This window comes from Hippopotamus amphibius, chromosome 4 (assembly GCF_030028045.1).
Source record: "Hippopotamus amphibius kiboko isolate mHipAmp2 chromosome 4, mHipAmp2.hap2, whole genome shotgun sequence".
In the NCBI taxonomy this organism is placed as follows: domain Eukaryota; kingdom Metazoa; phylum Chordata; class Mammalia; order Artiodactyla; family Hippopotamidae; genus Hippopotamus; species Hippopotamus amphibius.
Genome location: NC_080189.1, coordinates 130,457,166 through 130,475,168, shown reverse-complemented (window position 1 = coordinate 130,475,168; position 18,003 = coordinate 130,457,166). Strand labels below are relative to the sequence as shown.

General features: G+C 45.7%; 1 protein-coding gene across 2 annotated transcripts in view; it reads left to right on the top strand.

Annotated features, from left to right (window-relative positions):
• The window catches only part of RSU1 (Ras suppressor protein 1), a 194,002-nt gene extending 177,094 nt beyond the window's left edge, over positions 1-16,908 (top strand). For both annotated transcript variants that reach the window (XM_057733187.1, XM_057733188.1), the window contains one exon: positions 16,314-16,908. In XM_057733187.1, coding sequence (XP_057589170.1) covers positions 16,314-16,416 — 103 coding nt within the window. In that variant the 3' untranslated portion in view covers positions 16,417-16,908. The remainder of the gene's footprint in view (positions 1-16,313) is intronic.
• Positions 16,909-18,003: the final 1,095 nt, after the last annotated feature.

The following is an 18,003-nucleotide window of genomic DNA, read 5'->3' as shown; positions in this document are numbered from 1 at the left end:
AGAAAGTATCTCTTTGGAAAAAAACTGTGTCTTGTGCAAAATTGGGGGCACACAACCATAAGATATTTTGTAACTGTGGCTTCCACTAAGTTTGGAATGGACAAGCCCATTTCAGAGCACATGGTGTGTAAAAGCCTTGTTGACTAAGCACGTTTTTGGTACCTGCTAAGCATTTTATGTTATTTCATCCTCCTAACCACCCTGTGAGGTAGGTACTATTATTATTATCCATCCCATTTTCCAGATGAGAAAGCATGCTCAGAGAGGTTTAAGTAAGTTCTCCAAGGTTACCCAGCTGCCAGTTATCATAGATGAACCTCAGAACCAGGTCTAATAGTCTGTCAGACATTTCAGCTTCCATGTAGGTGCTGCGTGTAGAGATTCTCTCCTTCTCTCTCTCTCCCCACTGCCCTGCCCTCTCTTTCTCCCCCTTTCAAAGAGGCTGGATTTTGAAATTGCACAAAGCAAGGCTTGGACCTTTGCTTTCCCATTTGTCACAAGATCCTGCGAAAGTGACCTAACCTCTCTTAACAGTGGTTGTAATGAAAAGGACAAAAAGTTCAGGTTTAATGTGTGGCCAGATGCAGTGATAGGCTTTTCACATGCTTTCTTCATCCTTTGCTCACAGTTGTAGGCACTGTAGGTCTGATTATAATTCCCGTTTTACAGATTGAAAAACTGAGGCTTAGAGTAGCCCAGACTGCACAGCTGAGAAGTCTGCCCAAAACTCTTAAGTTCAGCCAGTTCTCAGGAGTCGTAGCAGCCTTGCTCCTTGCGGGCAGTTTCAAAGTCAACTCTGTAAAGTGTCCCCATCAGAGAGGCTCGTTGTCGATATTAGCCAAAGGCGAAGGTGGCAGCCCTGTGACATGAGAGGTACAAGCAGAGCAGGGGAACCCAAAGTGGGTAGTAGGTGAGGGACTGTGTCATTGCAGGGAAAGGAGCTGTGGTATTTGCGAACAACTCAGGGGCCATCAAAAGGATCCTGAAGACATCTGTGGGAGCGCAAAAGCAGACACCCATTCTTTAGTTTTCAGTTTCCTCTTTATCAGCTTTGGGAAAAAAAACCTCGACAGGGAATGGAGAATGTAACGATACTGTTAGCCCTGGTGTAGCAGCAGATTTAATATTTGTCTCCTGTCTCTTGTAAGCACGTTGTTTGTTCTCTCCTTTATAAAAGCCCGAATGTGCTGTTCCCTCCTCGTGGCCACCTGCAGTGAGCTTTTGTAGACCTCTGTGCAGCGCACCCCGACTCCCTGCCCCACAGGTCAGCGATGGACAGGGAGGGGGCGGCAGGGACGGAGCAGGGTGCAGTAGCAGAGTGTGGATGGAGTATTCTCCACTTTGAAAGGAGCACAGCTGGGTGAGGAAGCCCGGCTTGCCTGGGATGTCACGAAACTCATGAACACACGTGGTCTAGAGCTGCTGCTGCAGCTGGAGCCCCTGCTGGTGAAGGCCTGGATGATGCCCTCTGGCCAGCTGCGAGCTGAGCTTCTTTGACTCTTAAAGTGGCTTTTGTGTTTTCTTGCTTTGGGGAAGGAGGGACTGACTATACTTTTCTCCAACCAAGTTCATGGGCTTTAGGAGTTATGTGTGTTGGCCTGAAGGCTTTTCCAGGCTTATACTCAGAACTACTACAAACAGTTAAACATATTGGAAGACACTCTAGGTAAGTGGGATTACTTTTTTTAAAAAATATTATAGATGTAATTTTATATACACATATAAAACATATGTATATACACACATACATGTACATATATTTCCATCCTTTTTCTTAAGCATTAAAAGTAACCATGTGCTAAGAAAGGGTGCATCAGCTTTCAAAATGCCGTTCATCTAAGTACAAGAAGACGCTCGATTTCACCATTTTCAAACAGTCTCTCTCTGTGTTGTATAACATAGTAACCGCTAACAACTTGTGACTTGAGCCCTTGAATTACAGCTTGTCTGATTGGGATGTGCTATCAGAGTTTTCAAATACTCACCAGATTTCAAAGACACTTAATATTTTTAAAAAATCATTAAATTTTTGTGATATACTTAACTAAATCATTTATCTTTCGATTAAGGATAAAATAGATCATTAATCATGGTGATATTGATTACACGTTGAAATGGTCATATTTTGGATCTTTGGGGTTTAAATTAAATATATTACTAAAATTGATTTCAGTTATTTCTTTTTACTTTTTTAACGTGGCTACTAGAAAATTTAAAGTCACCTTTGTGGACCTCCTATTTTGGATAGAGCCATTCTAAACACATTTGAAAGTAGAGAATATGTCTCCACAAATTGAAAGTACTAATATGTGTTTAAAAATAAGATTTTAAAAATAGCTTCCTGGAATATTTATGAGAGGAAAAATTAACTCACTGTAGGTATTCAGTAGACTGACTAAGAGGGGCTTGTTTTACCATTCCGGGCAAAATATGTTGGACAGAAATCTTCTTACTTAATAGCTATCCAGAGGGGAGTGTTTTTCCATGAGAAGATAGGTCAGTTTGAGTCATTTGTTACAGAGAGTGGTTTGTGAGTGTTTGAAATAACGGTTGTTCATGCGTTCTCTTTGTGATTTTTCACCCAAGTGTCATCACGTGGCCACATCATGACCATAGCCACTTGCTGTAGATACTGTGGGTTCAGTTCCAGACTCTTGCCTCCCCCCACCCCGTGATAAAGGGAGTATCGCAATAAAACAAAGCCCACGAAGTTTTGGGTTTCCCAGTGCATGTAAAAGTCATGTTGACATTATAAAGTATGCAGTAGCATTATGGCTAAAAAGTGTACATTCCCTCATTAAAAAATAATGCTGTTGGAAAAATGGCACAAGTGGACTTGCTTGATGCAGGGTTGCTGCAAATCTTCAATCTGTTTAAAAAGAAAAACAAAGGCAATTTCTGCAAAGTGCAATACAACGAGGTCTGCCTGTATCGGAAACGGAGACAAAAGAGCAGTCCCAGGCGGGATTCCACAGAAACCCAGGGCCTCTGGCATCTCCACCTCACGCTTCTACTTCCACCTCACTTCCACCGTCTGTGTTTAGAGCTAACACCTTCCAGGAGTGTTTGGTGGGTGAGATTCCTAAATGAAACACTTGTGATTCTTGGATGAAAAGGTCTGTTGTGACAAGCTCTTCTCTCTCCACCCACGGCCACAGTTTTGCTCTGAGTCTACCAGACCTGTTGGGGGCATCAAACAACGAAAGCTGGGCCCCAAGGGAGACACCTAGCCTCCCCTCGGACTCCCCGGATCCTCACTCAGATTTATGGCTGATGGACGGAATCCTCCAGTAGATCATTTTTAACATCCAGTGGAAACCACAGACATCTTAATTTTTAACCTTTGGCACTTGAAGACCATAAATTTTCTGAGACTCTTAAAAATCTGATTTAAAGAAAAAAAAAAAACTAGGAGGAACTGGATGACATATTAAATCTACTGAGTATATCAGGGCTAAAAGTATTTTTTTCATCATCCATTCATTTTTGGAGTATGTTTTTTCCACAAAACCCAAACGTGAAAGTGAAAGTAAAGGAAGATTGGGATCCAAAGGCTCTTCTACTCCTCAGCTCTCCTAGGGGTCTTTCTCCATTATTCTCTTGACAATTGTTGGGCTTATTCCCAAGTACCATTTTGTCTCTTTGTCCACAAAAGCCTGACTCCTTCCGTACTGCCAACCTCTGGCCAATAGTTTAAATATGGCGATCAGAAATGGAGGGAAAGCACAAGCCAGCTTGCCATGCCGTTTTCCAGGGATGGCGAGATCGGGCGCTTCGGAGAAAGCCCAGCTTAAGTGAGGGAATTCGGCTTTGCTGGGGAAATGGCAAAAGGCAGTGACTAGAATGGACTTGTAGCTGCTGCTTCCTGAGGTCCACCTGACGACAGCATCATGTCTAAAGTACTGCATGGATACATCCACCTGTAGGGAGATGGATGCTCTGTGGTTTTGATTACTAAGAGGATTATTATTTTTTAAATCTCTTTGCTGTGTAAGTAGAACTTAACCTCACAGAAAATCCATGGACAGAGAGGAGAGGCAAATAATACAGTGAAGCCTAGAATCTCAGACATGATGCTGTAATCTAATCCGAACCTAGGAGGAGCCTTGGAGATGGGAGGTTTCATCTAACATGATTTTGCTTAAGGGTAAATGAGTAAATGTAAGTAAAGTGCTATACACGTTTCATATGTAAAATGTGCAGGTTCCATTCGGATGCCCAGCTGTGACCAGGTTGAAGCTGTTGCCTGTGGTGTTTGATCTAAATAGGTTCTGGGTGCCTCCTGCTCAAATGCCCATTCATTGTGCAAGGCGGTGCTGGGGGGGCCGTAGCAGTGCACATGCCAGATTGTTCCCGCCCCTGTTTAAGTCCAGATGCCCCACTGTCTGTCTAGGGAAGCGCAGGTTCCCCAGTCCACGGATTAATGCCAAAGCCTTCTGCATCCTCATTCAGTAGTATCTGTCATGCACTCTGGAATCTACAGGCTAGCCCTTAAAGAGATGTCTCACTTTCCATAGACCTGGCCATGAGTCACGGGCTATGGTCAAATCATCCAGTCACCTGGGCTGAGAGAAACAGAGAGGCAAGGATGGGACGGCCCCAGGGGCAGGGAGTCCAAATTAATAGCTACAAAGAGGAAGAGGAGGAGGACAGGTAATAATACCTCTAGATGTGCTTTTCCATCTGTCTGTATCCGAAAAACAAAAGAGACTCCAAGCAGAGGCGTCCCTGTTCAGAGACTAGTATTCTGGTTGTAGCAGCATTTATATCTAGGACCACAGGACAGGTGTGCACCACAGTGGTGTCTGTTGTTCAGACTTAAATGAGCTTAAATGAGTGAATACAGAACATGCCACAGAGCTTTCCTGTGGAAATGCTAACGTGTAGTGTGTACTGAGTTTGGCTATTATGATCACTAGCTTAATAACTTAAAATGTTGTTAACACTGAGCCTTTCCTGAAGGAACCATATGTGGCCAGGAAAATGCCTACCTTTCCATGATAATAAAGATTCATTCTGATTTTTAATCTGTCTAGAGGAAAGGAAGAAAACCCCAGTGTTTTTATAATGTTCATTTTAACTTAATTCTCTTTCATAGCTATTCCTGTATTCAGCTAGCTCTTAACTAATATCAAGTGACGGTTAATATTCAATAAACCCACTGTACTGTAAAGGAACTTAGTGGAAACCCCTGGTCGCACAGGACTTTGAAAGAGCATCTCCACGAGAGGAGAAAGGGAGGCTACCAAGCAGCTTCACAAAATGGCCCCGTGATGCGTTTACCGCCCCTCCACTCTCGCCTTCCCAGACTCTGCAGAAACTGGGGGAAACACATGAGGAACTGATGTAGGGACCAGAATTTTATAACAGAGGATAACTTCCCCTGAAGGCAAGAAGACGCGCCTTGGCCTGCACAGTAGACAGCTCTGCACGTGGGAAGCATGTCTGTCATCACTTGATGAGTATGGAATTGAGGAATGAATCAGGACATGTTCCTTGGCTAAGATACTCTCTTGGTCCAGCAGGAAATGTTTATTAGGTGACTCGCATGTGGCAGGCACTGGAAGGACAAAAGGATTAAGACAGCCCCTGCTTCAGAGGTGCTGATGATCCAGCTGGGAAGACACTCGCTTAGTTGGATGTCTCAGTACATCCTAGTGAGGGCAGTGATGTTTGCTTTCATTCATTCAGTCAACAGATGTTCATTGTGTGCCCGTGGCATACCAGTCAGGGAGGATATTAAGACAGACAAGGTTCCTGCTCTCTCTCGGAGCTAATCTTCCATTAAGGGAGGTGGCAAAGAACAAGTCAACAGGATAATTGTATTGTGACTGTTGGTGTGAAGGAAGTGAATGTGCTTAAAGAGAGAGAATGTGGGCCAAAAAGACCTCTGTTGGGAATGCACACGTGAGGTAGATCAGAGTGATGCATCAGTCAGGAGCCCGCGTTCCCTGGATTGCAAGAAGCACAAAGTGTGAGAGGGATGGAGATGGTTTATTTTATACTACTAATAATCCAGCAGTACAGTAGACTGCAGGCATGGCATGATCCAGGGCTCCATGTCACTGGACCCCATTTCTCTCCATCTTTCAGTTCTGCTTTGTCTGCTGGTTTCTCTCCCGGGCAGGCTCTCTTTACACACGTCACTGTAGCTGGCAGTGAATCTGGGCTCCCAGTTCAACTCAAACAGGAAAGAAAGGACTTCCCTTCCCAGCAGTTTGATCTGAGGTCCTAGGTTTTTCTCTGGTTGGCGGAGGTTGGCCACAGGCTCGCGTGAGAAACAGTTTCTGCACCCGGAGTAAAGGGAGAGGTTTGAGACTGAGTTGTTCTGACACCAAAGTTGAGACAGCATAGGTATCCCATCAAAGGTATTGAAGCTCTCTGTGTCCGTTCTCTCACCTGTGAAACGGGGATGGTAAGAGTACCTATCTCAGGGAGACCTGGAGAAGAACATTCCAGACAGAGGGAATAGCAAGTGCAAACCTCAGAAGTGGGCAGGGGCCTGATTGGTCTGTCCGTGTGCTGGAGGTTGGGAACAGGGAGGGTCGTGGCAGAAGAGCAGAGAGAACTGGCCAGCAGCTGGACTGTGCAGGCAGATGCCCACTGCCAGCATCTACCCCACTGTTTGAGTTGCTGACCGAAGCCACCACTCTCCTGATGGGCAGGATCTCTCTCCAGCTTTGTTAATACTCTCGGCTGGCGTCTCGTCCAGTCGTGCTGGCCTGAGGTATGCTGGTGCTCTCTGGGTAACCTTCCACGTTTCTGCTTTGGTTCATTTTGTGTTGACATTATCATTTCACACCTAGAGGGCAGCCTTATGGCCTTTAGGGTAATGCCTCACCCTTGCCCTGACTCTCGTACCTCTCCAGCCAAGCCTGTCGTGGCAGGACGTGAAGCTTAAAGTGGGTTGCATCATATGGGCCAAAGCAACAATTTGTGATTTAACAGCATTAACATCCAGCCATCCATATTAAGGAATCTATTAGATAATTACTGTTTAGGTTTTGAGAGCCAGATTCAAATTAGTGAAATTTTTAAACATTTTTATTGGAATGTAGTTGATTTACAATGCTGTGTTAGTTTCAGGTGTACAGCAAAGTGAATCCGTTATACATAGACATATCAAGTTAGTGAACGTTAATAGTAGTGTCTTAGGAATAATTTTTGGAGGGGTTAAACGCACATGTAGAAATAATTTCTCCCTTACTTGTATCTATAAATAGGGTTATACATCTGTGTGTGTGTTAACAATAACATAGGCATATATACGGTTGGATGTCTCTTTTTCAATCTCCACATACCATATCCCCAAATAATTCTTTTCATAAAAAATATTCCCCAGTACACCATGTCTGAAGTTCATTAAGGAAGTAGCTTGTTTAGAAAACTTACAAGAATGTGCTTCCTCTTGTTTCCTTTGCTTGTTAGTTTATTCTGGAAATTGCAACATTTAGCACTTTGCAGTTTAATTGAAAAGGATTACCTATTCTCCTAAATGCTTAAGCAGGGAAGCAAGTTGCAGTTATTGATTTTTCTCTGCATGTATTCTGTGAAAGCTGTATTTGCTCCTTCCCCAGGGAGCATCCCCCCCTGAACTGCATGCTTGCTGGTGACAGCTCAGACCTCTGATACATAACCAAAGACCTTGCCTAATATCCTTGCAACTGCTCGGGGAATTTTTATTAAGTAAAAGCATCATTAGAGTAGACAGGATGATGAAGTTTAATGAGCATCTTTTGTGCCTGAGATTGTTAGTTTTGCTCTGCCAGAATCCTCATTTCTCCCCTCCAGCGGGGCAGATCGCGCGCCTAGAGTGTATGGGTTATTTTTAAAATCTGCCTTATATTTTGTATTTTTGGTGTGGTTTAATATCTGTCCTAAGCCAGCTACAGAATCCTTGTGGCTATCTATGCCGATGCTGTTTGCACGCACGTATGTTGATAATTTCTTTTCACACTGTGTGTTGGGGACAGGAGAGGTAAGGGTTATAATGGAGGAGAATGTAAAAGACACATCCTGGTGTTAGTGAATTTCATGGAATCATCTCTTGGAGGTTTGATCTCAAAAAATCATGCCTTTTGAATTAATGAGACTTCTCATGAGAATATGGTAACTGTTGTTTTTTTTTTTTTCTTTAAGACTCAGCAATTTATGTGCTAAGGTTCTGTCACCAGCCCCTGAGAAGCTGCTGGATAGGATAAATAAAGATATGGCAAATGCTTATTAATAATCTAGGCTTCACACTTTGTCCACAGTTTTATTTGCGGAGATTTTAAATTTAGCATCCTACCATAAGATTACAGATTAGACACAAAATGATTTCTCTCCATTATTGTCACTGGCCACATACTTAGATTTTCCAAATTGCTTCTTTTCTTGGTCTGTATAAGGACTTTCCATGGAAACACCCAAAACAACAGGAGGGAGGCATATGACATGAGCAAATGACTTAAGAACAGCATATTGTACCTCTCATATACCTGGCATTCTGAAACATAATATTTACATAGCACACAATGTGCTTCCAGCAGTGCCTCGAGTATGTAGAATACAAAAGAAGTGAGGTCTGCAAGTCCCCGCCCTCGAGAAAATGGTGGCTGATGAAGGGGACAAAACTGAGAAGTCCAAAAAAGATGGGAGACACGATAACTTAGTGCCTAAAGAGTTTGAACTCTGGAGTCATTGCCTGGGTTTGATCTGAACCTTTTGCTGAGCCTGTTTCCTCGTTTGAAAAATGGAGACAATCAAAGCCCTTACTTCCTTGGATTGTTGTGACAGGGACTGCAGGTTGCATGGTGACCGTAATGTACAGTGTGTCCCGATCAAGGCGCTCTAGTGGTACTTGGAAATAACAGCCAAGAGCAGAAATCACTCTGTATTATCAAGGACTTCATAGTGAAATCCTGATAAACTCCATAGTATTTTATAAAGGCAGAAATGAGGATTTGGGGGGCAGGGGAAGGAGAAGAGCCTAAAAACATGGATGAGATCTGAGTTGCAGAAAGGGTGGAGGCAGGCATTCCAGGCACTAGTTACACAGATCAGCCAAAAACTGAAACTGGAAGGAATCCTGGCTGACGAGAAAGACTAATCCCAGGCCCTGGATTGACTTAGCCTTTTAAAAACATTTTCAGATCACCTGCAAGGTATCCAGTATACAGATACTCCCATTTTCCAGTAAAGATAACAGAGGTTCTGGAAAGATAACGGACTCTTAAGGTTACTTAGCTAATAGGTAGCGAAAGTCACACTCAGCCCACCGTCCCTACACCCCACATGGCCTTCCTCCAGACCAACCTTTCTGTACTCAGTCTGTTAGTGAACAGAGAGAGATGAAGGTGGGTTAGTTCGGCGTTACGTGGCATCCTCTGTGGCAGCTCTCTGCCACACACCAGGCTGGGTACTTGATCCAGTGGGTAGCGTTTGCTGTTTTCCATGTGTAAACCAAAGAGAATTCTGTCAGTCATGCGTAGGACATGTTGGAGGAAGGAAGGAGTCGGTACCAAGGAGACCAAGAAGGGGGAGTTCCCTGGGGGTCCAGTGGCTGCGCTTTCACTGTGGTGGCCCGGGGTTCAATCCCTGGTCGAGGAATGGAGATCCCGCAAGCCATGCGGCGTGGCCAGGGAAAAAACAAGGAGACCAAGAAGGGACCCGTTATAGTAATCCAGTGGCCATGTGGCATAGGCCTGTTTAGGGTAGAAGAAAAAGAGAGTGAATAAAACCATACCATGATGGAAATAAGAATCAGTACCGTAAAGCAGCTTATTAATCCATTGAGTCCTGAACCTTTGGAGAAGCCGATGAAAGCTGTGTTCGCTTTCTGCTGAAAATTGGACATACAGCTTTGCTCGGCGCTTCAGATCCTTCCCTGGCCCCAGGCTGAGAATGTCTATGGTAGAGGAAGCTTCAATCAAACTTGATTAATGGGGTGACTGAAAAAAGAGGCAGGTGCCAAAATGACTTCATCATTTTGATCCTGGAGGTCTGGAGACGTAGAGAGACAGACCTGAGGAATTGGGGTAGGGAACTATTGTGTGCATTTGTTTCGGTTTAATAGCTAAATGTCCAAGTGGGAATTAGGCATAGCATGGGTTGAAGATGGCGGTGACTTGGAGGGCTCCTTCTCGGAGATAATCATTGAAGCTACAAAATGAGATGATCTTTCCAGGGAAGAGAATACAAAGAACTAAAAACAAAAACACAAGGACAGCAGAATTGTCTGGAGAAAGAATAAGAACCAGGATCGTGCATTAGGGCACAGGGAGGAGATTTTTCAAGAAGGAAACACGTGGTCCCCAGGGGTCTTCATTGCTGCAGCTGTGAAGGGGTGTTAGGGTCTGCAAGACACCCTTGGATCCAAGAGAAACAGTAAGACCCAAATGGTTGTTTTCCCCCAAAATGAAGATGCCCATATTAAATAAAATGCACCTATCAATAATAAAAAAGTATGCATATGATACTACTCAATATAATATTTGTTGAGAAATGTATTCTGATTCTGGTGGGCTGGAATTGTTTGCTGTGCCATCTTAGATGTCACCAGGCAGGGTGTTGAGCTGTGTGGAGTTTCAGGGGGCCAGTGTGCAGGCAGCTTTGACAAGGTGCCTCTCAAGTGACCAGCCTGGTGACCTCTGCTGTCCACGGCATCATTTCCTGATGATTCCTCCATAGCTGGTCTTCGGCTGGGATTCTGCCGATGGCTGCTCAGGGCAGGGCCCACGCCCACAGGGACGAGAACAAGAGCCCTTTGGAGCCGAGTGATGCTGCCTCGTTCATCTCCCACAGCACAGAGCATCCGCAGGCATCTCTCCTCGGGGGAGTCTCTTCAGCAACAGAAGCCTGTTCGCCAGACTCCTGAATGTAATGGATCCTCTCCTGTCACTTTAGATGGTTCTCTGTTGGTTTTTTTCCCCTCCTTGAACATCTCCCAATTATCCTTTAAAAACCTCAGACTTCAGGGAACAGAAGATTTTGCAAGACCCGGTGCCACAGGTTCCCTCCATGTTCTGAGTTGAGCACTTGACCCACTGGCGGCTGCAGCCCCATCAGTGACCGTGAGCCAGTCTCCCCTGTCAGTGCTCTCAAGCTGGCATGACCAGACTTCAGGGCCCGCCAGAAATCTCCCTGAGAAAGGATCTGCTCCACAAGCTCTTGAGGGCAGTCGAATTCCTGGCTGTGCTCTGTGCGTGTGCAGAGGCAGCATCTGAGAAGCAGGAGAAACTGGCCAGCTTAGCCTGAGTCTTGGGCCTTTGTGAGAGGTTAAAGGCAGCAGCTGCCCCCCTGGAGCACCCACTCTAAGCACCTGCTCTAGGACCTTGTCTGTGTCTGATTTAATCTCCCTCCACAAGCCCTGCCAGGTGGCAGTTTTCATCATTTTGCAGGTGAGGACACCAGACGGTGGCAAGTTAGTCACTGACACAATGTCACACATCCTTCGGGGCAAACAGCGTGCTGGAATGCAGAGGCGAGTGAAGCCCCAGGACTGTTCTCCAGAATCCCCCATGCAGGGTGCCAGGGCTCCTGTAGGGCGGCACAGGTACCACCTGAGCAGAGCACTGAGAGGACAAGCTCACCCAGGAAGCACCTTTTGCCAGGGTCCGAGGCATAGCTGGGATCTTCCAAGGTCAAGGAGGTGGAAGGCACATCATGAGAGGAGAGGTTACAGGGTGGTCAGGGGGACAGAAATCCATCCTGAAGGCTGTGGGCTATATTGATCAATCCTGTGGGTCACTTTCTATAGTTTAGGATGCTGTGACATCTTGGGAGTCTTGCTGGCTGGGGAAACTGCCCCTCCCAAGCTAGCTCATTCCTGGAAGAGCAAACAACTCATCAGTTAGTGTGCCTTTTGTATCCAAGCCAACCAACCCCAAACCCCTACCCTAACCACCTCTTTTCTCTAACTTGCATGCAGCAAGCCAATATTCACCCAGACCCAGGGACTGGACAACTAGAGATCAGTTGTGTAGCCCTGGGCTCTGAAATTTTAACCACATTATTCACTTCTAAACTCACTTGTACTTGCCTACCCTGCCTCACTCATTCCTTTCCATGAAACCACTGTAAAGGCCCTGGGCTTTGCTCTCTCTCTGCCTCCTAACCAACCCTGGTGCGTCCCCAGGTGGCCCTGCACATAACTGCATGTAAGAAAACTTTCAAAGGCACAGACTTATCCGTCTTGTCACTGTCACCTCTATAAATTAAATCCTGGGGACATTTAAAACATGGGCCATGCCTGTTATCTTCAGAGTATGGAGGGAGCCGGGCCCATCCTGTCTCACGGTGGCAGAGAGGGGACAGTTGGTCTGCCCATTTCTTCTTCTAGTGGAAACAGCACCCATTTTTCCCTGGGGACACTCCTTCTGTGCCCTTTCTGCAGCTTAGTTTTTAACTTTTCCTTCTTTTCAGTGAGTTACTACCCCAGATTTTTTTTTTTTTTTTTCCTGCTATAAGTAAGCAAAATCCTCACGGACAGCCCCAGAGGGGTTCACTTACTGTATTGGTTTCCCTGTTGCTGCTGTTAATAAATTACTGTGATCTTTATTTTTTTAACTTTTTATTTTTTATCAGAGTATAGTAGATTAACAATGTTGTGATAGCACATTTCCATGATCTTAATGGGTGAAAATGGAAACAATGTATTATCTTACAGTTATAGGGGTCTAAGTCTGAAATTCCGGTGTCAGCAGGGTTTCGTCCCTCTGGGGGCTCAGGGGAGAACTCATTTCCTTGCCTTTCTAGGGTCTAGAGTCTGCCTGCGTTCCTTCCTCCATGGTCAAGGTCAAAGCCAGCAGCCAAGCATGTTCAGATCTCTGACCCAAGTCCTCCAGCCCTCCTCTTGAAAGGACCCTTGTGATTACGTTGGGCCCACCCAGACAATCCAGGGTCCCCTCTCCATCGAAAGATCCTTAACTTAATCAGCTCTGCCAAGTCCCTTGTGCAATAGAAGGTAACAAAGTCACAGGTTTCAGGGATTAGGATGTGGACATTTTGGGGGACCATTATTCTGCCCAATACACTTACTTACCGACGGGAGGCCCCATGGCTAATAGCTGATGGAACCCAAGCCTGGGGACCCTCTGATGCTCATCCTGAACTGCTCTGCCAGAGCTGCGTCTCCAGGTGGGAATAGCCACTCTCATGTATCCAATCTACAGATGACAGGAAAGCGCCGGCTTTCATCTGGCTGCACAGCCGGAGGAGGGAAAGGATCCCACAGCGCAGGGCAGAGTCATCCCGGCTCTGCTGGTGACTCACGGAGGAAGTGGGGCAATGCATTTAGCTCTGCCTTCGTTGCTTTCTTCAAAGAGGATTCAGACCTTTCTTCCACCAGAGATGCTTGGGGATCCGGCGTCGATAGAAAATACCATGTTATTTTTCAGAGGACAGAGCCCTAGAGAAGTAATCATATAATTATCTTTGTTTAATCACTCCAGCCATAACCCCACGGCAGTCTTGTTTTTCTACAGGCGCTTGCGGGCCACATCCAATAGTCATGCCCTGGTACCGGGCTCATTTCACCACCACGGCCACCCTGTGAGGCAACGACATCATTTTTTTTTTTTTTTTTACAGATGAAGAAACCGAGGCCCAGTGGGAGTGAGGCTTGGTAATTATTGGCCCGGAATGAACAGCTTGTAAAGCGGCAAAATGAGGGTTTTGAGCATCAAGTTTAGGACTGCTGTCTCCCTTCCGGCCCTTTGTAGTGAGCGACGTGCTGTGTAGCCCCAGGAAGGCCAGGCACACAGTGGGGTCTGAGTCTAAAAAGGCAGCTGTTGAAACGTTGCAGCATTCCAGTTCCTTCCTGTAAAGAGGAGCCTTGCTGAGTCCCACCGCCTTCTGAAATGCCTTTGCTGGCTGTACCGTCCTCAGGGCCCAGCGACACCGCCACCCCTTCCAGGAAGCCTTCCGTGCCTGCATGTCCGGGATGTAGTGCATGGCAGGCCCGCATCCAGGCTTTGATCTCTTCTCCCTCCTCTGACCTCTTTCTTTCTGTTGATACCACTTTCCCAGCACCTGAGTCTTGCCGGATTTCCAAGTTCATGAACGAGGGAGTTGTGTTTCCGCAGATTTTGGTAATCCTTGTAAAGTTTGATGTTGTCTGCGAGTAAGAATGTGTCTACTTTTTTCCTTTGTGGGGATAAACGTTTGAAAAATAGAGGAGAGACACGTGAAGCTGTAAGAAAGTGGTACAGCCGAAGATGCTGAGACCATAGGAGCCTGCCTGAATGCGCAGAGCTGAATAGTCAGACCTTGGCTTTGTGCCAGGTGGGAGGAGCTTGGAGACCAGCGCCCCCCTCCTCCACCCCGTGCATATCCCACTGTGGAGCTAAGCCCCTGATCTTGAGGAAAACAGCATCCGAGGAGGAGGAGATGGGCAGATGCTATAAGACGATCAGCTGGTCTCAGAGAGTGTGTTGATGAAGGTGAGGAACATAAGGGACGTCTCTATTCTGGCTCAGGGTTTCCTCTCCTTGCCTGGTGCATCTGGGAGAGATGCTGGAGGGGTGGAGGAAGAGGGGCACAGGCTGGAGCTTCCCAGATAATGCTAGATAATCTTTCTACCTCAAGAGGCTTAACCTCATCACCTCTGCAGAGTCCCTTTGGCCATGTAAGGGGACAATAACAAGTTCCAGGGGATTAGGACAGGGGCATCGTTGGGGCTTGGGGTGGCAAGCAACAGTGGTAAAGCCAGACTGGCTGTACTTTCCTTTCTGCCTAAACCAATGTTTCCTTACCTGGATCCAGGACTCCCAGGTGTCCAGGACGAAGACTTTGCAGGGAAGCAGCAGCTCTTTTTAACGTGTGAGGGAGGGGGGCCTGTGTGGGTTTAAAGATCCGATTTCCTGGATGACAGGTTCTCTTGAGGAGGAAGGTGGTTCTGCTGTGAGGCTCTGAGCAGGACTGGGCCTGCCTGTCTCCATTCAGTTCGCCGGAAGTCCTCTAAGTGAACATCTCCGGAAGTTGAACGCTAACTTATAGGCACTGATATTACCCATCTAGGACGTGTGGTACCTCCTTGATACTCTGCTTTACCCGGACAACATTCCCAGCACCTGGCTGGACTTACATTCCTTAGCTCGTAGGTCTTTCTACTGCCACACTCTACATTCTAAACTTCTGGGGAGTGGAGACCCTATCTTCATGACCACAGTTGGTAGAGCCTGCTTGTTACTGCTTCTGAGGAGATGCTTGGAAGCCTCTGGAGAAGATAGACTGCAGTCTGACCTATCAAAACCCAGTGTCCAGCTTTCCCTAAGCACCCAATCAATTGGACAACCCCGAGCGCCCGGTCCCTCCCTCGGCCTGTCAGTCACAGCATCAGTGTCATCAAGAGCATGAGTTTGTGCCCGGTGCAGGAGAGGGTGTCGATTCCCTGCGAGGATCCTAGCACGCGAGGCACCCTGCACAGGAAGGTCCGTGTTTGTGTCCACCCTGTTCGGTTGGCTCAAGGCAGTTGCACCAAGTGCGGTCAGGTATTGCTTTTCCTCGGGAAGCACTGAGACACCCACGGCCTCTCTCAGGGACACAGTGATGTCAATAAGGGGAGTTAAGGTTGAGCTGTATTTATTTTAGGGTGACTTTTAATTTAGTGTAATGAGAATTACTCATAAATTACCGATTAATTACTATCTGCTGTTGGGTTCCATCCCCTCAGCCACGGAGCTAGCTCTGCTCTGCGATGGATGCCATGGCTGTAATCGTAGGGTACTTTGTCAACATTTAATCAGCGGTACTAATTAACGTGGCATTGATGGGTGGTCGCCATCGCAGCACCATCCATCACGGGCGAGCAGCTAGCGCGGGCTCGGACACCATCGCTCTCTGTCACATCATCCGGCCTCGGGGCTCTTGGGCCAGCATGCTGCTCACTTTGCACTAAGTGGACACTCTGTCTTTTCAGTTCAACCCAGTTTTTGTCACTGTCGAGTTCAACACTCACAACCTGTGGAGCTGCAGTCTGCATCGGCCAGGCTGAGCATCACGGTTCCCCTGGTCCTGGATGTCTCTTCCTTTGCTGTTTTCACACTTAGCCCAAGGAGTGTAGGACTCCAAGGGACTTGTCCAGAATTGGACTTGATGGTGTGGTGGAGAGAGAGAGAGGGAGAGAATGTGTGCGCACGTGTGTGTGTGTAAGACAATTTGCAATTCTGAAATCCAGCGTATGACCCAGGGAAAACAGAAATGACCTTGTGGTGTTCTTCACCTTCCTGAATATTCCTGGAGAGGAATCTGTTGATGAAAACGCTGCCAGCAGAAGCGTATCTCGTGTTCACAAGGTAGATCTCACCGTGTCCCCTCCTCTCTCTTTTCAGCCTCTACGGCAGACACATGCAGGCAAACCCAGAACCACCGAAGAAAAATAACGACAAATCGAAAAAGATCAGCCGGAAACCCCTGACAGCCAAGAACAAATAAGGGGTCGACATGGGCTGGACTTCTGGTCGCTTCTCTCATTATTACTTCTCTTTTTCTGTCTCACAAATGAATACTGTATGTGTGTTTCGCTTTTTCTCCTTCTAGTGCTTACCACCTTACCTTTTAAATCCTTTGGTGGGTGGTAGATTTCTTGTAAGTTCTTCGAACCCTTTCCATTTGTTTCCTTGAAATTGCCAAAGGCAGGAAACAAAGCCTTAATTCAGCTGCAAATTCCATATGAGGCACAGCTTTCAGCTCCTTGAATAGATGTTCACAGAGTTGCCTGTTATGAAAAGAATAATTAAAATCATGTAATCATTTAAACGCCACAGTTAACACTGTTCACCCTTCTGTTTATTCACGTAACTCATTATTTTCGCTGTAAGTTTTCCTTCACCACCGAGATTTTATGTCAACTTACAAATGATTTTAATAAAATCTTGAATTTGTGTCACATGTTGCTTCTTGAATAAAAAAAATCTGATCTTGGGATATACCCATTTTTGTTTACTTTTTTCCCCAAAATGATCTTGTCTACTTTTGTTGGTTGTCAGTGATAAATTCTGAAACTTTCCATGAAAGAAATGCAGCATTAAATCAGAGTTAGTTTCTTCTCACATCGAGTTGTCAGGTTTTTTTTTTTCCCTTTGAGGACTGTTTCTAAATTAGGAAGGAGCAGAAAAACAAATCTCTAGGAGATTTTGCCAAAGGATTTTGGAAAGCAGCATTTCTTAGCTGAAGGAATGGTGACTTCTGCCAGTGGCTGGTCGACAAGAGCTGTGAAACAGAGAGAAAAATACTCAAGTATGTTTCTTGTCACTGCAGAAAATCTGCTCATATAGAGCATCCTTCTAAGTGACTGTGATGATGCCAAAGACATTGTATAAATGTGCACACTCTGTACCACACCCAGTGTAGACACTGCAGTGGCAGAGTCCTTAAACAAGTAATTGTTTAGCATCTGTGATAGGCAGCTTTGTTCCTATCTACAGTAATATGTATGTCAGTAGAAACAAATCCAAGCAGAATGTTTGTGCTAAAAGGACTGTCAACCCTGGAATGTCTTAAAAGGTGTGTGAAGATGTAACATTCTCTCAGATGGATTTCTGTATCTACCCCTGCATCTTCTTTCCTCCATCTCACAGTTGAAACCCTGAGACCAAGACCACTGGAACATAGAAAAAGCCGGAATCAAAACACAACCAAAAATCCTGCGTGACTTAGGAAACGAACTTTGCGTTTGCATCAGAGAGGTCACTACCGAAGGTCTATACTTCTTGTTTCTGGATAACTTCCTGATAAAACATTCACCATGGCAAGAGGAATTTCCAGATGCCATCACCTGTTTGGGAATTCGGTGGATATAATCTTTCTAGGTGCAATCTTTGCCTCAGCCTGAGTTTTTCTTTTTTTAACTGATTTTTTTACAGCTCCTGAAATTACAGGAGGAAGAACAATACCTCTACTGTTGTTGATTGGAAAGACTTCATCTAAAATTAAACTAGCAACAAAGCCTTAGTAAAACTATCACAATATAGTTCTTTGAATCATTTTTTTTAAAGATGAACAGTCTAGATAGAAATATGG